General features: G+C 47.9%; 1 protein-coding gene across 2 annotated transcripts in view; it reads right to left on the reverse strand.

Annotated features, from left to right (window-relative positions):
- Positions 1–2,268: 2,268 nt before the first annotated feature.
- Positions 2,269–23,044, reverse strand: part of LOC146172335 (pappalysin-1-like) — a 46,422-nt gene continuing 25,646 nt past the window's right edge. The window contains exons 3-20 of one of the 2 annotated variants that reach the window (XM_084585730.1): positions 20,712–20,941; positions 19,592–19,983; positions 18,344–18,473; positions 17,313–17,587; positions 16,750–16,895; positions 16,158–16,448; positions 15,566–15,868; positions 14,423–14,700; positions 14,122–14,294; positions 12,855–12,983; positions 12,643–12,728; positions 12,015–12,214; positions 11,163–11,913; positions 10,820–11,030; positions 9,833–9,998; positions 4,522–4,657; positions 3,573–3,730; positions 2,269–2,592 (exon numbers count right to left, since the gene is read on the reverse strand). In XM_084585730.1, coding sequence (XP_084441856.1) covers positions 2,422–2,592; positions 3,573–3,730; positions 4,522–4,657; positions 9,833–9,998; positions 10,820–11,030; positions 11,163–11,913; positions 12,015–12,214; positions 12,643–12,728; positions 12,855–12,983; positions 14,122–14,294; positions 14,423–14,700; positions 15,566–15,868; positions 16,158–16,448; positions 16,750–16,895; positions 17,313–17,587; positions 18,344–18,473; positions 19,592–19,983; positions 20,712–20,941 — 4,226 coding nt within the window. In that variant the 3' untranslated portion in view covers positions 2,269–2,421. Of the gene's footprint in view, positions 2,593–3,572; positions 3,731–4,521; positions 4,658–9,832; positions 9,999–10,819; positions 11,031–11,162; positions 11,914–12,014; positions 12,215–12,642; positions 12,729–12,854; positions 12,984–14,121; positions 14,295–14,422; positions 14,701–15,565; positions 15,869–16,157; positions 16,449–16,749; positions 16,896–17,312; positions 17,588–18,343; positions 18,474–19,591; positions 19,984–20,711; positions 20,942–23,044 lie in introns of those variants that run through there. The other variant, XM_084585731.1, reaches the window with a different exon arrangement.

The raw sequence follows: 23,044 nt of genomic DNA on the forward strand, positions 1-23,044 counted from the left end.
GTTTGCTTGGCGGTTTAGCTTTGAAAAATTGGTACAACGACGTCAGTGCAGGTGAAAGTCCCTGTGTGGTGGAAATTATTCAATAGCCCTCCACTACGGTACCTTTTTCCCTACTTCACCTCCACCTTCTTACCTTTTCTTTCGGCGCGACTCAGGTGTCCAGCAAAAAGTGTGAAAGATACTGCGTCTTTCCCTTTAAATACACCAATTTCACATTTAGGCATAGTTTGCAAGGTTCCCGTGTATTGTGTGATGTCAGTACATGTTGAAGAACCCATTGTAATCGAAATTTTGAAGCCCTTCACAATGGCGTCTCTCATCATAACGTCTGGGACGAATGAAGGAACGCGGTGCAAAACAGACCACGCCGCAAAGACCCGAGGCAACGCGGTTTACGAAGCTCGCGAAACTGTCAAATGGCGTGCGAGGCAATCGCAACGGTTGCGCGGGTCGAAAATTTGAAAGCGGCTGCGAGATACCAGAGATAGTTTAGCGCCTCTCAGGATCTTCTCATTCGCTATCTGTAGAAGAAATGGGGGGATGGTCGTCGAATAAGCCGGGACGGAAGTGGCTCATGCTTTCCTCTCCTTGGTTTAAATACTCCCGAAGATGTGCAATGTTTAATGAGAATACCTGTCATGCGATGCAAGTTCACATCGTTCTGTGCTGACAGCTACAAGACGGCATGACCCTCACTTCCTCACCCGCTGGTCGCCAAGAGAGATGTTACAAAAGATGGCCAACATAAATCGATGGCAGCACCACCTCTTAAGCATAATTCATAACCACAACTACCACTGTACAATCGTAGGATATGTGCATTGCTTTGAGTAGTAATCTCCTGAGTCATAAAAGTGAAAAACTTTACGCGTTTGAAGACATTCGTCGGCTAATTTACTCCAGTGTCGTGTATTAGGGTTATAAGGCAACTTGAGCCTTTTCTTTGGATTGATTCTTCTGATTTCTCCTGGAGGTAGTTTTGTTTTGATTTATAGGAAGAGAAAGGCGCGGTAATTGCCTCACTTGTTTCCTGTGGAGGGAAGGGAGGAAGGTGGGAGTGAAAGTGGAAAGGGAGAAAGAGGAGCCGTAGTAGAGGGCTACGGAGCAATTTCGACCACCTGGGGTACTTTAACGTGCGCTGACATCGCACAGTACACGGACGCCTCTTCGTTTCGCCTCCATCGAAACGCAGCCGCCGAGGTTGGGTTCGAACCCGGGTACTCCGGCACAGTAGTCGGGCGTCTTACCACTGGCAGGTAGTTTTTCCAGTATACATATTCTGATGCCGCATAGAATATGTCAATGCAGTTCAATATTATGCAGATTCTTCAACTTGTGGCAGAGCGAAAGCACTCGTTCTTTGTGGTAATTTCACCATAACACCATCAAACCAGCTCTAAAATCATGTGTCCATCTCATTGTGGTAGTTGTGGTTGCAACTGTCGATGGAGCCGCCCTCGCTGCCAGTATGCCTCGCGATTAAGCCTGTCCCTTCCCTGGCGGTTACTCAAGACCCATCGTCAGACCACGCATGAAAACGTCGCTTTGGGAACTTGTGTCCTTTCACACTGTCGAGAGAGTGTGTCCTGTAGTCATGTAAGGCACACTCCTTCCATGTAAAAGGTTTTGTGGCCCTCTTTCCTGCACTTTACGATATCACGCAGATACCTTTTGCTCTAAAAAATATACTAGAATGTAGCGAAAGAAATTAATCTTATGCACAAATCGCTATATATGAATGTCGCCAACCGTATGTTTCTTAGGCTTTGAACTATTGCGCCTCTCATGAATATTGTCTTTTTGGAGGGATGGTGGTGGGTTATGAAATTGCGTATCGTTACTATAACACTGGTCGAGCACAGGGACCCCTTTATCGCTGATACTATGGGGCTTAGTCATTAATTCGCATTCAGTGCTGTTGAGGAATGAGGCTTAGCGATTTCTAAAGCAGTTAAAAATGCGAAGCATTTTATGCAAACGTAGCTGATGGGGAAGGCGCTTATACATATGAAGCCATCCGAACCAGTACAAGACGCGCAGACCCCATCATGTGCTGTCAAGTAACTACACTAGAGCCCTCTTTAGCCTGCGCTAGGACATGACTCGTGGCATCATGTTCCAAGGATCACATATACTCTGTCAGACTGCAGTTCAGTTACTTGAAAGGAAAACACTTTGCATTTCCAGGCTTAGTGTCACTTGTAGAAACATTTCCAGAGTTGACTTGTAACTGTATGGCGCTGCTGCCAAAGGATCTTCGAACAGGTGCACAGTCCACGAGGGCGGAAAGGCAGTCCCCGTTTTATTTCCGGAAAAAGAGTGTTCACGTCGATGTGACGAACGTCCTTTAGCCGCACGGAGCGGCTCTCACACACGGCATGGTCACTCATGCACACAATGTGGGCGAGCGCGCAGATGACGTCACTGCCCACCGGCGCGCGGGTCCCTGCAGGCGCACTCGTCATCGGGACAGTTTGGAGGGAAGCTCTTGACCACGTGTCCGGCCACGGTGGAGGGGCAGCAGTCACCACCGTCCCAATCGCAGTGCTCCTGGTTGTTGGCAGCATCGCACCAACCATCCCCTATGTAGTCCTGAACGCCATTGGGGAGATACGAGAAGATGTATGACACATGAGGCCTGAACACAGAGTTTGGACCGGACATAAGCGCATCGCAAAAACATCTGCGGTACAACTCGCTGGCTGAGGGCCATCTTTGTTTTTAAGTTGTATCCCAAGGGTCTTGTCGCACCTGTTTAGCCAAAACAATAATACTGCAGCTTCAAGCATGAGGGCGATTAGTGTTAAACACTCACGCATGTCGGTTCCTTGATATTTTTTCTCGGCGCCAGAGCAGCGTGTCAATTCCATCAGTTTCGTGAGCATCACTTTCCGATGGTACCAGAACTTTTTTCTACATCGTTCTCTATATGTTTTGTTAACACGGCTCACCACTTACTAACATGGATGCGACACCAAGGATGGTTATGTGAGGCAAGTGCACACAGTTCCAGGATTCAGGGACACCTTTTTATTATTAGGCAATTATGAAATATATGATACTGTAATGTATATTTTATAGAAATTTCCTAATATCTTGTGATACGTAAGAAAAACTTGTTTCTAATGATTTTCCTGTGCTCGCAGCAAGTAGTCAAATCTTACAAAAGTCTATATCTTTCGAAAATTAATGTGAAGCAACTGCCGAATATCTTAAGGTACTTTTTATGAACATTGATAAGTATGGTGTGCGATTCCGATTCGTAGCTAAATTTTGCTTCCGATGTCCAGCGCTCACAGGAAATAAGTCTTACTGCCACATAAAACCAATCAGGTGCGTTTTTGAAAAAAAAAAAAAAAAAACAGCAAATATTAAAAGCCTCTCAAAGGAAAGATATGCACATATATTGATTGTTATTGCGCACGAAGTTGTAAAATATGTGAGAAAAAAAAATTTGCGTTTACAAATTATTTCCGAGAAAACGCCAAAAAATCCCGGATATGTGAGCAACAAGGAAACTGAAAACAGTGTGCCGCGCATAACAAAAAAGTAAATGAATAGCGGGTACATACTTTGCTGCACTTGCGTCGGCATTCTAAGGAGTCTGTATCCGGATGCCAAAGGCCTGTCCCGGAACACACGACTGGCTGCGCCAGTGGTAGGTGCCGGCTGCCTTGAGAAAACACCGGCTCGTGATCTGTTTGATCACAGCTCACGTTGCACGTGGAACCTGAAATGAGTTTCAGCTTGAAGTGAACAGCATAGGACCACAGCAGCATGATCATCCACTTCATGTAATAAGAATTTGTTACATATCGCGCAGCCACTAATAGGTTGATGCCTCGCCCTGCAAATTTCAAAGCACAGGTGTTAGTAGGCTGGTTGCTTAGGAACACCTGCATAAAGTGAAAAAAAAAAAGAAATGTGGACCTGCTGAATGCCTTCTATGTAAGGCCTTCAGGTAACACTATGCCATACATGGTAGGTCAAGTTGCTGAACCCAGCCCACACACTTACTCTTAGTAATTAAATGCCGTTGATGACTGTGCTTCCTCGACGGCATATTTGAATAGTCGATTGGCGGTGGTGGTAAAACATTTATTTAGCTTGAGAAGGAGAGGTTAGTTAGTTACAGCCGCCCGCAGGAAATGGTCACTCATGGTAACATGCACCTCAGTCGGGGTAGTCTTTGGGAAACATGAGCGCTGGAATGTTGTGGTGTGGGCACGTTCTTGATAAGCAGCCTTCGTGTTGCAATGGGGGTTAATGCGATATGCGAGTGGGATGATTTGATTGGCTGCTGGAATTGTGTGGAAGAAGTTGTGAAATAAGCGGAGACGTGTGCGTTACGCCGTGTGGTGTATCCAGCGTCATAGCCTATACGTCTCCTTGGCGATCGTGGTTGCACGGTGCTTGTGCTTTGACAAATGACGAGCTAGTCTTTTGAATAGACATCTTCGTAAGCCTATACCTGTGCTTCAACGTGCGACTAGAGAGGATGGGTTATAATTGTGCACAAACCAACGCTTGTGGTGGCACAGTGAAACTGGATCACTCCCGGGCGATTTCTGGGCTCGGCACAGCGGAGATCGCTGAAACTGCACAGCGGCGGGTCTCTGTTCCAAACACCATCCAGCTCGCACCTGAGTTCGGTTGTCTGGGAAAAATAAGAAAGAAGAGATTAAACACGGAAATTAGTGACTGTGGATAGCCGTCACGTCTAAATAAGCCAGTGTCGAGAATGAAGACACCTCGAATGATTTTATGAAGTTTGCAATTTGCCCTACGTCTAGATCTCTAGTTTATGACTGTAGCCAGTGTTCGTTACCTACATAAACACCGCGGCTGGTAAGCGAGAAAGAAAACAATTAAGCAGCATGCGAGCTACGATATTCGTGCAACGCAATGCTAAGGCACACCCGCCTATAAATATATAACGCTGTACATTACCTAACTGAGTGGAATTTCAATGCCAGTGGGACGGGCGAAAGTGAAGTAGGCGTGACAAATATTTCATCTAATTAATTCAAGAATATATACACATTTTAGATTGGCTGGGGCTAAAGGTACACTGTACAGATCCAATATATTTTTTTTTCCTGGCTACGTTGCATGAATCCGATCAGGCTGCGACTAAAAATACGTCTGACGGTCCCTGGAAATTTTTTTTTTTCTTTTGTGTACGTCGCCTTTCAACGTACGACGTATCACACAATTTTCAGTGGGTTTGGTATCACGGTTGCGACAGTGTGTTTCAGTTCACTCTTCTTCACCATATAACAGGGCAAACTCAAGTTGGATGATTGCACGCGGGAGTCTTGAGAGCTGGCTTTACTGCTTATCCCACGTCTACCCACTGCACGAAATAAGCCGATAATAGAGGCTCTACAAAAGTTAGCGCCATCTAGTGAAAGAGACAGAAAATGTGCGCAGCGGCCATGTTTTGCTCAGTCCGCCCGCGCCTCCCATCGAGTACGCTGTCAACGTGCGCCGTCGTGGAACCCGTGCTTGCACCGCAAGGTGCATTGGAATGATCACAAGCGATTGTTTCATTTTTTAACATCACAGCAGTCGCTGCTAGCACCAAGCTCTATTCGGAATGATGCCAGCATGTTGCTGCGTACCCTTCTGCAGCAAGCGCACCGTCGTAGATGCGCACGGAAACAAGGTATACGCGTGTATGCGACCGCTCGTTTCCAATCCTAATCGGCTTTACAAGTGTCATTTGCATCATGTAAAGCATTACTGCACGTCCCTCTGACTGGGAGCTAGCTCACAGAACGTGCTATCACCTAAAACAGCAAGGTTGTTTTGCGTGCTATGGAGCCTTGTTAACTTGAAGAATAAACTTATGCTCCGATGGAGGACACGGGAGAAGGAGCAATGCATGTATACCGAACGCTATTGTTCAAATACGTTCTTTGAAACCTTTTGTACGTAGGTTGCATTTACCATTGTGTATTTCATTTAAGACAAGGGCATGATTACTGAAACTACTTTTCACAATCGTACGAAATTGTAGTGCTTGGGGCAGAGAGCAATACGGCTGTCTAGTGTGCCAGAGGTGCGTGTTTCGTGCTGCAAAAGTCGCTACCAAACCCGCGGCGTCTAGTAAAGCAGGAGAAGATGACACCCCTCAAGTGTGTTGTAATATGCTCACGTCCAGTCCTTTTCGAAAGATGTTATCACGTGATAATGCATGCGAAGTCCGGTCCGCATCCAGAGCGCGCAGCTCAGGTTTGCATTCTGCGCCTTCATACATGCCAGTGCGGCCGATGAAATAGCCAAGTTTGCTTTTCACTTTTGTGCGTTCTATCGAGTCGCCCGATGGTTCGCTAATTGACAGCCACCTGAAATTCAGTTGATTTTGTAAATATGCCGTCTTGTTTATTCCCTCTGTCAGATAGCAGACATTTGAAGTTTTAACCTGATATGAAAGTGCTGTCATGGGAAGCTTCGAGGAACTCGGAGGAAGAGCTAGAACTCGGCTGAAACGAAAAGAAATTTGAAAAGTCAACTCACATTACTGCGAAGTGTGAGTGCTTGGTTCAACCGGCTGTGTTCATAAAGTCAGATTTATATTATATAATACCGTTATAAAACATTAGGGGGACACTTAAGCTCCGCCGTTAAGGGTATGATGCGATAGCGTCTCTCTCTCTCTCTCACACACACGTTTTCATTCTTCCCTTTTTGAATTTTTAGCTTTTATTTATTTTATATTTCGATTATTTGTTTATTTACTTTATTTAATGTTTTATATTTTTATACACTAATACTCAGGGTCAGCAACAATCACCTTTCCATTCTGAGCAATTTGACACCTTTGAACACATTCTTCAATTATTTCAATTATTCAATTACACATTCTAAATTTTCTTCATTAGTATCACCAAGTACTGTTTTTTTTTCGGAGCATTTTGTCACCTTTAAACCCTCAATTTCAACTTTGTTTCTTTTTTGTTGCTTTATTTCATCAATTGGCCAATTATATGCAAATATTTTATTATCTCATCATCGCCTATTGCACACCAATCAATCTTCACTCACTGGAAGCAGAAATTACCATGACACATTTTTTTTTTACGCAGCCCCCGATTATTTCCGAGATCCGTGTCAATAACTGCGTCGACGGCATATGCAGGAAAGTGCTAAGCGCGATTCCGACTTACGTCAAATTATGCACGATTCTTTCATCTCAAAATGAATTGCATCCTCGCTCATTTCACGAACAAGTATCCCACTGGTAGCAGTGGGATGAGCGATGGTGATGCGCAAACCAAGCAAACTCGCGATCGTCTCTCATAGTCGTTAAAGTAAATAGCAATGGCCCACAGACAAAAAGAAATCTGCACATTACAAAACTCTAGATAGTGTACCTGTATACGGATGACGCTGCGCGGATCGACGAGGGGCCCATGCACGACTCGTAGAGCAGTTTGTAACCGATACGCCTCGGCTGTCAAAATACGCTTCTTGGCTTCGCTAACAGACACCGTCAAGGACAGAAGAGAGGCCCAAGCACAGCACACTAGGTTACAACGCGAAAAACGCGGACAGAACGGTGAACGGATGGAGCGAACAAAATATGGCTGCCAGAGCGGGATCAGCGTGCCGCTCATGGTTGCCAGACCTACTTTTGCAAACCCTCTATTAGCGTTCGGTACGCCTACTTTGTATGTGCAAGTACTGTTTCTGCTGCTACTTGTCGCTACATCATTCGGTTGTATATATATACCGGTTGTCACAAGTCGATGAGTAGCAACGTTGAAATGCAAAATTACTCATGGCTATTTTCATGCGAGCATTAGACGTAGATTCTTCACTGTGCCGAAGTTTGGCGCCGCATCTCCATCCGCGTGACAGCTGCGCGGGGGATCGGTTCACGATAACCTCGCATCCAGAGGAGCTTAATGTCCACGTGCGCGAACTTCCACGAGAAGACAAAGATGAGGGCGCAGGGCGCATGTCTGGTCTTCTCCTACACAACGCCGTTTATACGTCTTGCCGGTTGCGCACTCATGCATTGCAGTGCACAGGCTTATCGAACCGGTCCTCGCCGCTGTACCAGGCTGTAAATGGATGCGAGGTAGAATCTACAAGATAATTTAGTGATGAACGTTCTGTTTGCTCAATTTTCAGATAAAAAAAAAAATTAGTTGTGGCTTAACTCTGGTTAACCCTAGTTAAATTGCGATAGCAACGGCGGAAGCTCCTTTTGCCTGCTAACATTATTGTGGACACTTAAGCTCATCCTTTAAGAGTATGACGCGAGAACGTAAGTTACCAGTCTTCTTTTTCTTTTCCTTCTTTTTTCTGTTTCTTTTTTTCTCTCCCTCTTCTTCTTCCTCCTCCTCCTCCTCGGCCGTTCAAGGTCAAGCGTGGCCTTCGCCGGGACCACGCGACGGCTCGAAACCTGGCGCAGTATTGCTATCGCAATAAAAAAAGCTAGCATAACAATTTTTTTTTACCGGTTGCGTTGTTCTGCACATTTAGAGGAGTGTTGTGCCGGCCACGGGTGCTCGATCCTCAGTACCCGTGCGTGTGCTTCACAGGTCACTGTAGGATCGCAGACGACGGCAATGCTAGAGATGGCTCGAATAAATTACGAGCAAATCGCGATAACTAAGTGCGAAGCGAAAGCCAGTGTGTGTGGACCTGATGGCGTACATATAGCGTTGCCTGCCGCCGTCGCTTTTGCCTTCAGCTTCTGCGAGAATGACGGGGACTCCCGCTGCGAGCAGCCGGAAGTGAAGTCGCGGGAGTGCCGAGAAATGTGGGCATCGGCGAACTTTTCTTTGCATCGCCAAGGAAGTCTCAAAGCCTCAGCTCCATGAGCGAGCAGCAAGCAGAATGCGGGCGTAAGCATTAGACGTCACTTTAGCTGTGGGCTTGTACAGCGACGTCAGCTGCATCTTTAATAAAAATCGGCTGTGTGCGTCGGATGCATATTTAGGCACTTCGTTTCAGGTTAGCGGCTTCAGGTACAGACGTCGCCACTTGATTGGCAGCACACACCGATTAAAATGTTACACAGAGGCAGATTACTGGCAATGCACAGCATATTATACAAATTAATGCAAGTTGTAAACAAGGAAAAGGTTTAGGCTCTTCCCTAAAGGCAGTGTTAACGCGTGCGCCTCAGGGTCTCTTATAACAGGGAACCAATTCAGCTGAGAGCCGAGACATGTAGTTCCAAAGATATTAATCTGGTATTTTGGCCCTAAAACAAACAAATTAGCATAAAAACGAAACTGAAGAGGCCGGTGACTACTTACACGGGGTCGGAAAGGAAAAATAGAAATCCCAAAGCAGAAATATGGCAGATGTAGTGTATTGACGAAGTGAGACAGCTATCACGTCGATTTGGCATCATGCACCATAAAGAACAGCTTCGTAAACTTGGCGCCTGTGCTTTCCGGGGTGATCAGACGATAATTTAGCAGAATCAACGCTTTCAGTGACGTAGCAAAAAAGGATGAGGCCTCAGTCGTTGAGGCCCAAGCAGTTACTTGGACACGGGAACTGCGCGAATAACCGACGCAACCCGAATAATTTTTTAACACTGTGTCGCGAGCTTCGAACGAAGTCGTACAGCATCCAGAAGTGAAGCGCCGAAACAGACCTGGATACGAGCTTGTGCACAAAGTGGCACTGTGCGACCGTTTGTTCGGCTCTCGAGTGATATTGTTAAAAAAACTGACCGCATGTGCACCAACGAAGCGCGTAGTTGCCGAAGTGGTTTGTTGCATACGGTATTCTTCAATAGGCACCGGCAGTCAGCCCGATCCGTGGCAGCAGCCGAGTGGGCTGTACATAGAATGCGGCTTACACTGAATGCACCCGGACAGGTGAAGCTGCAGATAGAGCCCGCGTACCAGGAGTCTGTGCAGGTGTACAGTCCTGTGTACACCGTGGGGAGCGGCGGGCAGGCCACCGGAGTGCATGCCGGACCCGTCCACGCACCTGTCTCGCTGCACACCAAGTGGAAAGCCCTCCTGCGAGTGGGGCAGGAGCATATTTTAAACGGGGTCTTCAGACTGACAGCTTATCAGGCAAGTGCGCACCGCCAACCCGAACAGGCCCTGGTAACATTAAAGCCAATCTCTGTTAATGCGCACAAAGACGTCTCACTTTCGCTCGCGATGAAACATTTTTTAAACGTTCGAAGGCAACTTCGCGTGGCAGTTTCCGACCATTTAGCGAGGTGCCATTTGTTCCCTGGGCATTTTCGAGACACTAAGCTCAAGGAAAGACAGTCCTCATTAACCAAAGAGCGCCAGCAGCTAAGCAGTAGACTTGACGCATTGTTTTGCGACGACCTATACAGTGCCACATATGTGACCTGGGAACTTCTGCAACTTACGTTGCTTCCGTTTCATTGCAAACATGATGTGTTGAAATATTCGCTCTTTCCACGCACTGTAGTGCAGTGGAACAAACTTGATGAACCAGTTTCCTGTATAAACGAATTACACAAATTTATTACTTAAATCATGGCTTAATGGAGGACGTGCACGACATGTAATGCATAGGCAACTGCTTTGTGATGGACATAAAATTAAAAATAACAGCAGCAGGTAAGCGATAAGAAAGTCGCAAAGATTGTTTTTCGAACCACTGCTCGAACACAAGGAGGAAGTGACGTCCCAGTTCTCTGCATGAGAAACGTTTTGGCAAGGGCATACTTTTCTTTGTTCGGGCGCCATATATAAAGACAAGTCCCCATGAGTAAATGCTGGTAGGAAAACTGAAACTTCCCTTTCGCTCTTTTTACTGACAGATGGTACAGCACGATAAGTTCAGGCTACTCTCGCACCTTTTGTTGGAGTGGCCTTTGATGTGGTAGCCAGTCTTGCAGTGAAAGCGGCACTTGTGACCAAACTGCAGCTGCTCGGCGCCCCGACAGTTGGCCATAACGGCGTGGGGAGGTGCGGATGGTGCGGGACAAGACACGTGGCACTGATGCTCGGGCTCGGACCAGCGGCCATCCTTCTGGCAGGTGATGCTTGCCAGGCCTCCGACGCTGCCTGAAACAGACATCATCCTAGATCACAAGACGCTTGCATGAAGAAAAACCTGTGTTTATCTGTTCTATTGCTTCAGTTGCTTAAGGTGAAGTCATAAAAACTGCTTGGCCAGAAGCAGTTTAAGGCACTCACCTTTGAACCTGGCCGGCGGTCTGCACTTGAAGCTGCAAGACTTGCCGTACGTGGTACCGTCGGTGCACATTGGATCAGCATGCGCTATCAGTGGAGTCTTACAGTCCACCGGCTTGCACAAGTTGCCAGAGCCCGTCCACGTGCCGTCGTTGCACACGAGGCGATCGCTGCTGTCGTCTCCTGTCAGGACGTAGCCATCGTCGCAGTGTATCACGCAAGTGTCGCCTTCTTCCTCGCCATCGCAAATTACGTGAGCGTTCCTCAGTACAGGCTTTGGGCAGCGAGGCCTCTCGCAGTCGTAGCTCACGCATTTCTCCAAGGACGGGTGGTAGAGCTGCCTCGCAGTGCACTGGGACACGGCTGCAGGGTTCAGGGCCTTGGAGGATCTCAAACGAACGGCCCCTATTGAAACGTCAGGGGCTGTGAAATTTATTCGCACAGACTTGGTCAGCCGGAACGGCTGGGTCAGATCGTGAACTACGGCGACTTCGATAGGGTTCGCACGGCAAGACACACGCCGCGAATCGACGTACGCGGTGCTCATAGGACCATCTCGGGTCGTATTCTCATACAGCAGTTCAACGGTTAGAAGTGGTGGAGATAAGGTAGCGAAGCCTTCCGAGGCTATGTAGACCTGTACCGAGGCTGCCACAACAGGTTTCTCAAAGGACGCGATTAACGTGTAGGCGGCGGCTTCGGGGATGTCGCACGGGTGCCACGAGTGGTTGGCGTTGAGCTCACGGCCGCAGACCTGCAAAGTCGAAAAATCGCTGGTTGCATTCAGGCCTGAACCAACACGCACCCCGAGTATATATGCTTGTGTGCTTAAATCAAATACGGTCTACTGCTTGCCTGATCCTTTGGAGGAGGCCCGAGGATTGCTTCCGGAGGGCAGCCGGTTCTCACCATGTCTTCTGATATATGAACAGAGGACACCCACTGATCGAAAAACCCGGGTGGAGTGAAGAATCCGCAGTCTCGGACGTTAGACTCCCGCTCGGATGATTCGCAGACGCCATCGTCTTCGTAGGCATAGCACATACTAGGAGAGCCTTTGAAAATAGAAACGCGTTGTTTCAAAGGTACAACTCTCATATAGCAATTTTAGCTGACTTCTTTGTCTCAAAGTGAATTTATTTATGCGTACAGTTCCTTTACCAAACTTCCAGAACCACTTCATTCACTCCTGGGTCCTGCTATGCAATATAATCGCAGCACTAAAACGCTAAACGGTGAGGAAAACTTTCCTCCCTGTCTTTCTTGAGCTTTGAAGACTCAGGGTATGCTATAGTAGACCCTTGCTGTACGGCGAATAACAAAACTCGGTAGTCTGGGCTAAGTCAGCACCTCCTAGACTAGTCTACGTTGTTTTGGCCTATAGAGCCGTTCGGCAGCGCCTTGCGGGTCTAGATGCGGGGTGTCAATGAATGCAAGGCGCGCAGTGCTTCAAAGACATTACGATAAGGCTAAAGCAGCTTACCTTTACACTTAAATTTCTTCTCGAAATGGCATTTAGGGTCACATCCATCACCTGGACATGTATTTTTGTCGTCGCATTCTTCACCTCTGAAATGCAAAACATGTTCTGACCTTTCAGACATGGACGAAGTTTGTGTCGTATTTTACACGGACGACACATTTTTCAGAGTCCGCGCTATGTCCATTTAACAACTGCAAATTTTCCCCACTCACGGGTCAAGGTTTCCGTCACCACAAAAGCCCTGGCCGTGGGTGTAGAGAAGAGTGGGAGATAATTCGCTGGTCCTGCTGCCCATCCAGGCCTGCACTTGGTAGCGGTACACCGCTCCATCTTCGACCTCACTGCGAATAAATCAACAGCGTCACAGATGTCCTGCCTTGGTTCCTCTTTATCATGGGCACTGGAGCAGCTCGGCAAACATGCACTTGTCGCATATAGTGCGAGGCGGCGTCTTCTTCTATTTTTTTTCGCTGTGCATAAGTATTCGCCTTCCCCGTTTAAAAAAAATGCAATTATTTAGCAATTTAAAAAAAAAATTGTTTCTCGTCGTCTGCTTTCACGAGAGCGCACACTGTCAAAGTAATCATGCACCGTTGAGCAGGCTGACACTGGGGTCAGCTTACAGACCAATTTTGCAAAGCTGACAGAGCATGTGCAAGGGTGCCACAATGCATAGTATACTCCCAGGCTTATCGCTGCACTTAAACCTAAGGCAGGATTGAGGCAAGTACCCAATCAAGCTGCACTGTAATTTATAATAGAGAGTTTCTTCTGTTGCTTTTCCACTGTGGTTTATTCAGTAGATGCTATTTTGAAAGGTGTCGCGTAAGGAAATGAACTTTACATGTTTCGTTTATACTATTTTTTGACATTGAGACGAGAGAAAAATCCACCCGGCACAATTTCTTTGATTGAAGTTTGAAGTGCCCTCCAGAATGTTTTCGTACTGAAAACAAAAGACTTTCGCAAACCGAAAAAAAACAAAAAATCACAGGACGGTTACCAGTGTGTAATGCGAATGCTTTAGCATTATCTGTGGTGTGAAAGGAAACAATTTTTGTAATGTTGTGGCTTGAACTTATAGGCTCCCCTCAGTAGTTTGCCTGACGTACTGCAACACGAGTTGCCTTGTGTGCCATATCCACATAACATACACTGCTGCAGCCCACTGCAGCAGCACCCTTAAATTGAGCGCTGCAAGTTCCCCCAAATCTCTTGGTGCGCATCGCCCATTATATGTTTCGTTGTCTTGCTTACAATGTGCGCTGCGGAAGGCTACGGCGCGAAGCTGGGGAATCAGCTAAAAAAGCTAATGCTTTCGCGTGTGAGCCTGCACTGGGTCCCCGATTCGCTGACTTCCGCTCCATCATGCGTAATGCTTTTGGTGAGACAAAGTCGACAGCGACAACCCTTCCCGCGGACCCCCTCTTCATGATACCGACAGCGCGCGTAGATGTTACGAGGAATGCGTATACGCACACGTCTGTGAAACGGAGACCATCGGAGAGCTTGGACTCTGACGCCGAGAAGGGTGGCCTGCGGAAAACGCGATAACGGAGTGGCTTGCATGTCGCGCACGACACATGGTTTGCCGCCGATGTCACCTGCACTGCATCCACTGCTACCATGGGACTGGCAGCAATCGCGTGAATCTGAAAAAAAAAAAAAAGCGAGGTTGGGGAAAAGTAAGCAGAAAGCGGTTGACGGAAACGAAATGTTTACTTAAGCCATATCGTTGCTGATAAACATTGCGTGTTAAGCTAGTATTTTTGGTGCGCACCTTTACGAGTTCTTTGTCGGTGTGCAGTGCCATCGTGAAGGGCATGTCGCAGTAGGCCGTCACGTCCTTGATGACGTCCTGCGAGCCGTCAGCGTAGAGGAGAACAAGTTCACGGAGCCCCTGCCGTGAGTTCCAAGGAAGCCAAACGGAGAGCGCCGACGGCACCACACTGCGTTCGAGCTCGATGGTGAGCGTGCAGTCGCGTGGGTCTTCGCAAGACTCGGCGGCCGGCAGCCATGCGTTGTAGCTCAGCGAACACATTTCGGCATCGGGCGGACCTGCACGGTGGCATATACCAATGAAATTCCGTCGTAAACTGTCGTGGTCCTTGAACTGTACATAGTCAGCATGATAGCATAATATTAGAAACAACACATTGCTGCTCTTCGACTCTGTCCTTCGCACTGCATTTCTATGTCCAAAAAAAATGCTGATAAAGATTTGGTGATCACAGAAAAAGTTGATCTGAAACGTTTGGCGTTTCTGAAGCGAGAGCAAACTCCAGGTTTTCCAAATATTAAATACAGATTTTTAGTTTCAATACCATGCAAGAAAGATACTTCAGTGCAGTCTGGACAGGTTGATCTACGGTAGGTAGTACAAACTGCATAATAAGCTTATATTTGGCTTTTGGGCACATGATTAAATTGCGAAATTGAAAGCTAAATCAAACAAAGGAGAGCCCAATTTTTAAAATTTCAGAATCGGCATCATTGTTCGCGATAACGCATGTCAAAAAGAATCGGCTTTGAAAGGTCTACAAGTTAACTCTTCCACGCCACGCACTGACAAAATGGCGCCACTTGAATGAAATACAGGCAGAGTTAATGTCCTCTTACGACGTAGAAGACGCCCACATGACTTCTGTCAGCCTACCATGCGCAGGTATGTCGTTTTAGCAATGTTCCCGGCGGCCAAAGCAAGAATAGCATGCTATCAAAAGCGTATTTTGAGGCAAAACACATGGCTCATGTCTGGCTTGTGCAGGAAGCGTACGCAAGGTGGGTTCTGAAAGTATACGTCACAGAGTCTGGCGCGGTACTCGGCAGAGCTGTACCGAGTACCGCGGTACAGCTCATCTGGGAGAATTATGTCCATGCATAATGAAGTCCGGTCTCTTTGAGCGGTCCTGGACTCACACACCGGTGGCTTGATGAGGCTCCCACGAATCCCTTGGTCCAGCGGCGTCAACAGCCCGTAACGCGAACTGCGTAAGAGCACGGTTGTCGGTGCAGGCGGCGCAGGCACCCCTTTGCCCGTTGGCCGCTGGCGGTGCCCAGGACAGGGTGACGCTGCGTGCATCGGCGGCCACGGGCGCCGGCGCCAGAGGGGGCTGGCCGGGCCGGTGTGCATGGTCGGCCTGCTGCCAGGCGCCGTACATCAGGTCAGCGTAGCAGTGCATGCGCGCCGCCTGCTGGCCGCTAAACGCGTTCGTGCATGTGTCGTCTGCGAAAGAAGAAATTGATGCGTGCTCAGCGCACGACAACTTCCCGCCCACCAGGCAGCACACTTCGACATGCGCCTTTGTTACTAAGCTGTATGAATACATCGTAAATTTGTTTCCATTGAAGACACTGCTCCTTTTTTGTGAGCATGCCAAAAGAGTCACGCAGCTTGTCATGAATGCTCACAAAAACCCCAAGGGACCCTGCACTAAAGTAGTGGCCTGGTACCGAGGCGCCCTCAAATACGATGCACATGCGAGCAAGCTCGTCGCTGACAGGAAGCATCGTACCAGCGTAGCCCATGTAGTTGCGGAACGGGGTGTTGGAGAAGCGGGGCAGGGCGCACCGCGCAGCGGAAGTAGGCGGGTCCTGGCACAGGTAGTTCTGAGGCGTCGGCTGCGTGTCGGCGCAGAGGTCTCCCGCCATCATCGAGGCGCGCGTTTCAAGGCACGGGTCGTGGCACTCCACCTCGGACACGCCACGGTGCACGTGCCACAGCCCAAGCACATGACCCAGTTCGTGCACGAGCGTGTGAAGGCTTCCCGGATGGCCGAACTGCTCCGGCTGCACCACGACCCCACCTGAAGTCCACATGGCAGCGTTCACACTTTCTGCTTCCAAGACAGGGTTCATGCAGCAGGGAATGATCCGCAACTCTTGTACCCAATACTTAAAGAAGTAATGAACACCTTGGGTATCCAGCAAGTACGCGGATGTCCTTAGCGAATAAATTAGGCGTACTCAAACAATGAAATAGTTCGCGCTTTGGCTAAGCACTTCAGAACCATGCTGTAACACTGTCTGCACACGTACACGAGAAACATGGAAGATATCTATCAGTGCGAACGTGCGATTAGACTGGCGTAAACAGATAGAACTCGCCTTGAACTGCAAATACGTCCTTGTCCCACGGGAATGTAGCAATGCCAATGATTTCTCTGTCCGTCCAATGAGCAAACAGAACGTTGATGTGCGCAGAATTGTTCAGGCCAAGCACTTCCTTGTACTCTTTCACGTCGATGTATGAGCTGTGAAGGAGCAGTAGAGGCTGTCAGACGACGAAAAGCATTGACTTCATACTTTCTTTCCTAAAAAGGCAGCATGTACAAATGCGCCACTTCGCCAACTTGCTCGGTTAGTGTCTTGTAAACATGACACAACTGCAAAAATATGTGAATACTCCAAATTTTCGTTTAGTCAATCGAATATACTGTTCGATTTGCTGAACGAACAAAGTAGGTAAAGTAATTCCTGAAGTTTTCAAAAGAATTCAGAACAAGCGGCACGAAGACACACCTAACTTGACACGAAATGCACAATGTCTAGTATTATTGCCATTACTTTCTCAAACTTTTCATGAAAGGAATTCACCTCCTTTTGAGCCCTGCTGTTCTTAGACGCGCGGTGCCTGCTAAGTGCAGCATACTTTCGAAACAGCCTCTCACCGGTTCGGTGATGCGGGGTCCAAACAGCTGCCGTTGACTCCGCCCGAGAGGCAGCAGTCTCCGCCGTCCCAGCCATTGGCAGCCTGATTGCACGCCTTGTGGCAAATTCCATCGCCTAACGTGCCAGGGTCGCATGCCTCCGAGGGTGGGTCGCAGTCGCCACCGTCGCCGGCCACAAGTTGACAATCTGGGTTGCAGATGCCATCGCCCAGATTGTAAGATGGGCACCCTAGGGTTACCTGCCTTCGTCGTAAGGAGCTGTTCAGCACTGATGCCTGCAAACACGTGTAGCGCTGAATGTGTGACAGAAACTGGGCTGGCGCCGGTCTCGGTCGCGAGCCCCGCGTCTATGCGCCGTGTGAAGTGTGTGGGAGTGTCTCTAAAGACCTAAACGTCGTGATACCACGTACCGTCTGCCGGCCCGACCGCTGAGGTTAGGTACTGGTGTGACTGAAAATTACCTCCAAAGCGCTAAGCAACAAGTCGTCCCCACTCCTTCTTGGTCATGTATAGCTTCCCCAAAAAAATCATAGGGATGACGGAGCAAGTACACAAGACACAAACACCACTTGCAGAACATTTAAACATCTTTGCGTCTTCATCTTGGAGGCCCCTATAGGGTACGAGACTTAATGAACAAGGTTTAAGGACGTATACCTCATGCTAATAAGAAGTGCCATGATAGTATGCGTGTATCCACACACGCCTTAGTTAAGTCCCGCCTAAGCACACCAAATACGCATAAAAATGCGTAATACTTTTTTGCATAGCGTCTGAAATGGAGAACAACGCATATGCACACTAAACGCACAGGTGTTGTTACGCCCAGCCAAATGCTGCTCACGTACGGAGCTATATTTGAACCGATTCCAAACACACTAAATTTAAAGCGAAGCAGGCAGTATACGATCTACACACGAAACTTACAACGCAACTCAGCAAAAACGAAGCAACGAACTGCGAAATCGACGTAAGATAAATGATTGCAATGACAGTGCACAAATAAGACACACAATATTATGCGCGCTCACCTGCGTGAGTTCCCAAGTAATGTTGTATGGCTCAAAAGCTCTGTTCAGGGCTAGATGCTGCCTCTGAATCTGTTCTTCCGTTACTGTCGGATTAGAACCGTCCGAGTTCTTCACGTTGACAACTCTATATCTGAAATATGTAAATGAGCATGTTTTAGTCATGAAGTCAACTCCCCTCCTCACACTGCCTCTCGCTTATTTCGAAACGGTTCTAGCGCATTTTCCATGCGGGAGTCCAGTAACACCCATAGAACGCCTCCTTCGCGTAAACACGTTGTATGTCAGCATATATCTGTTCCGTACTGTTTCACAACACCCGAGTTTATAAGGAATGAACTTCAAATTATCATGCGGTATTCAATGATTAACCACGTCCCCTCCACTGTGTATACCACACCTCTTCAGAGCAGATATCTCCTGATAATAGAATTATCTTACAAAATATACAGCGATTTTCTTATTCGTAATGCAAGTGTACACTTTCGCATTTCACTGTTGCAACTGCTATTTCTGGACATAGGAAGTGACACCAGATGCGACAGAAACTTGAGTCAAACCGGAACTCTTATCACTAGTCGCTGGAAACAATACATGACAAAAATTGAGGGGACACTTAAGCTCTGAGCTTTAAAGGTATGACTCGACAACGTTGGCTCCCGCCTGCGGGCTCCCCTTGTGGACCCTCTTCAGGTACACGCACTTTTCAACTCGCCTAGTTATTAATATTTGAATTTGTGCCTCTATTGACCACGCGCACCCATCAGCATGGAATTGTAATCTACCTTATAATATCAAAGACTACCCCACATATGTATAAAGCCACGCTTTAACCGCGCCATACGAATGTGCCTGCGGAATAGGGACAGCGCGTCTATATCTCGGGATCTGAAAGGTGCTGGCAGGCTGTATTCTCATCTCAAAGACAAAGCCTGACTTGGCAGCACCCGCCAGCCGTGTGATGTCGTGTCGTGGTGTCACACAACCTGAAGGGCAATTACTGCATGGTCACGCCACCTGCCAACTACCACCCGTCAGGCCCATGAGCACGATTTTTCGCTCACAATGGTGACGCTGACAACGCCAGTGCCGGATTTTCCGGAGAATGAGGTTTTTAACGCTATCGCGTTCAAACTTTCCCTTGGTGAACTGCGTGGAGTCTTGACGTTTGACGTCAGAAAACGCGCTCGTAGACACCAACAACGAGCCGCATTGTGGTGAGCAGCAGTTTGCGACGTGAGTGCGATGTACCTGAGCCTTTTGGGCGTCCTAAGCCGCCAGTGGCGCTCATAGCTGAGCACCAAGTCTGGGTCGTCGCACACACTAAACCCGCAGGGTGCCGGCTGCAATTGGACACCCTCAGGTCGTCCAGGCCAAGGAGTCTGCATCAACTGCGCTGCTGCTCCGGTCCACTCCCACTGGTCCAGGGACTCGAAGTGGTCGATGATGAGCGCACCCTGCGCGTCCTCCGGCTGCCACAAGTCGTGCTGCACCTGCGCCTGCTGTAGACCACGACCCCAGATGCGCAGCTGGTCAACGAGGCCCCGGTAGTGCCGGCCGCGGAACCCGCCCAACGACAGACTTCGGCACGACGACCCGGACTTCTGGAACATGCTTCCCTTCTGGTCGCTCGTCACAGCAACCTGGCATGACGAAAGAGGTGGTTGGTTTTCTTCAGATTGTTTGAAAAAAAGAAGAAAAAAAAAAGACTGCCAGAGATAAAGCGAACAAGTATATGCATACAATTTTCAGTTTCATTTGAGTAGACAACTTTGTAACTCTTTGACACTTACTCCAATGATCTAACGATTTTAACAGACACTATAGCGTTAACAAATTATTATGACAAGCTTGAAGTAAATTATACAATTCTGTGCTCTTCACGAGCGGCCGAAGTTATTTTTGTTTCAATTCCTCCTCCCGCATCGGTTACCCTGAATGGAAGAAGAAACGCAATAATTACGTGCACATTTGTCCCTTGACATTAGTGTTTGAAGACTCGGGACAACGTAGCGTACACGCACGAATGGAATTACAGCAATGAACACTGCAATCGCGGGCGACCTTTGGCTTACACGTTGCCCTTCGACATGCTTTTACGCCGAATTCTAATGCTCAGGGATGTGTTTTTATTTATTTATTTATTTATTTATTTATTTATTTATTTATTTATTTATTTATTTATTTATTTATTTATTTATTTATATATTTATTTATTTATTTATTTATTTATTTATTTATTTATTTATTTATTTATTTATTTATTTATTTATCTTTTCTGCCGCTCACTTTGAGACCCGCTTCTCTCGCCTCGCAGACGCGTTCCCTTTGTGAAATCATTCAATATTGTCTCTTCGGGGTATTTGGTTACCTGGGCGCCGTTGACGAAGAGGCGGGCGTGGGCGCCGTCGAAGGTGAAGGCTACGTGGTGCCAGCGTCCCGGCGCGTAGGGCACGGGGCTGCGCAGCACCGACGTCTCCTGTGAGCGGGCCGCCTGCAGGTGCAGCGCGAAGCGGCCGCTGCGTTCGCCGTCGCGCCCATCACCGTCCAGCTGCAGCGACCAGCGCTTGCCGCTGAGCGGGGAGCAGACGTCGCGGGCCTCTGCGATTGTGGAGGGTGAGAACCCGAAACTCAGCGAAACCGACCAACGACTATCATGTGAGGCCGCTACCTACCACAGTACTTAACAGCTCTGCTTTCAAAATTTTGCTGACATCTCTAGTGAACGGAGCGTGGCAAAGCAACGCACGCATGTAGAAAAACATGATGTGAGCCGCAGTTTTGGTTTTGAATAGGTTGCGAGGAACGTTCTCTCGTCTCAAAAAAAAAAAGGGGGGGGGGGGGGGGTTACGACACGCTTCGGCCTCCACTACTGCGTGCAAGTAGATTCAGCCGCAATTACTATAGCCTATCGAATTACAGGTTGGAGTATCTGCCTTCAAGCGTGGCAAGATTTTATGGCCTGCCGATTCTTCGTAAAAAGTTCAAGATGGATGCCGTTAGATATTTAGCGCTGCGGAACACCTGTGCAAAATGTCTAGCGCCCGCTAAACATCCAAGGCCCATGCGAACAGCATACAGTGTAAGCCCGTGATGAACGTGTGAGCGAATCATGATCATGTTAATAAACATGTACCACTTGTATGAAAGAAATATATACAACGAACCCTACCTAGTCCACTCGATACTTCACAGTTGGTGTCCCAAAATACTCCGACCGCAACTTCTAAATAACCCTACGATCGGCAGCACACCTCTTTAAAGGGAGATTTAAAGGGCATTTCGGAGCTCAGCAACCACAACGGCGCGATATATCTAAGTGCATTTGCATCCCCCTCCAAACTGCATAAAATAAATCTCCAACGACCAACGCGCGCACAAACTCTGCAGTTGGCACGTCCTCAGTCAGTGCTTGGCCACGACCAAAAACGCAGCATTTGCTGCGGCGTAAGTACATGTTGTTACAATCACTCAGTCCTAGATCGCATGGTTAGGCATCATGCATTCTAATCATCGATTGACTTATCTGCAAATACGTAGGCAATACGACAATGTGTGCGCTATAATTAAGCATAAAAAGTTTAGTCTAGTTTCTAGGTGTGTTAGTTCTCAGTCCTGCGATTTTTGGGTGCCCGCTGTGTACAAATGCCAGACGTCAACATCTTTCTTTCCTGACCTTCCAGCTTCCCGTATCGCGTCTCCATCCATTCTGGTCACAAGCTGGTCGCTGTGGCTAAAGCAGTCGGCGCCTTCTCCGTGCGATGCCAATTTCTAAAAATCTCGCAGTCTTGTAGAAACGAATTTTGCAAAAAAAAAAAAAGTGCGTCCGTTTCACAAAATGTTGCTGCCCGTATCCTGGTTTATCAGTATTTCAGCCACGAGTCACACATATCGTCAGCCCCAGCCGAACCATATCTCCAAATCAGACGCGTTAAGCACCTCTGCAGTGAGAAAACTCTGACTACGCTAAATGAGGCGGTTATGTACAGAGAAGGTTGATTCGAAAGCGCCCTCTACAACGTTATATTTGTAACTGCGCCTTTGATTCCCGTCCGTGCTCAGAAAGAGTCTTGGCCTTGGCGCTACATCGCCTGACATGCTTTCGCAGTATGACGTGCAAGCTCTTTGGCCCACTTTCTGAAGGTACTTCATTGCCAATCACAAGACGGCCGACAGAATCTTTTAAGATAGCGCCGCGGGCCGACATTTTCCACGATAGCCGAACGAAGGACAGCGCGGGGGTTCAGCAACAAAGAACAACTTCCTGGAGCCTCAAGGCAGTGTCGACAGATATCGGGACGTTGAGAGGTCGCGGAAAAGCGCTTTGACAAAAAGTATGAACTGCACTGTGCGCTTTCAGTGGCAGCAGAACACACGAACTCGCCATAACGCAAATCACACGCGTACTTCAATTCGCTGTCATATCATGCAAATCCTCTGCGAACTACGTGGAAAGACTCGCACTTATAAGTTTCAATATAAAGAGAGCTTCGCAAGCCTATCATTCACAAATTACCATGGATATAAGTTCATTTCACCTCGCGCATTCTTATTTCAAATAACCGGATAGGTTTTATTTGACAGTTACAGTAGATGTTACCGCGGCTAACGAGTTAGCGTGGAAGCGTGGTGGCGGAGCTAAACACCTCGGACTGGATGACCGTGAAACTTTCGTTGAAGTTCACATTTATGCTAGGACACATG

This window comes from Amblyomma maculatum, unplaced genomic scaffold, assembly GCF_055883805.1.
Source record: "Amblyomma maculatum isolate TAMU_Amacu unplaced genomic scaffold, ASM5588380v1 scaffold_13, whole genome shotgun sequence".
In the NCBI taxonomy this organism is placed as follows: Eukaryota; Metazoa; Arthropoda; class Arachnida; order Ixodida; family Ixodidae; genus Amblyomma; species Amblyomma maculatum.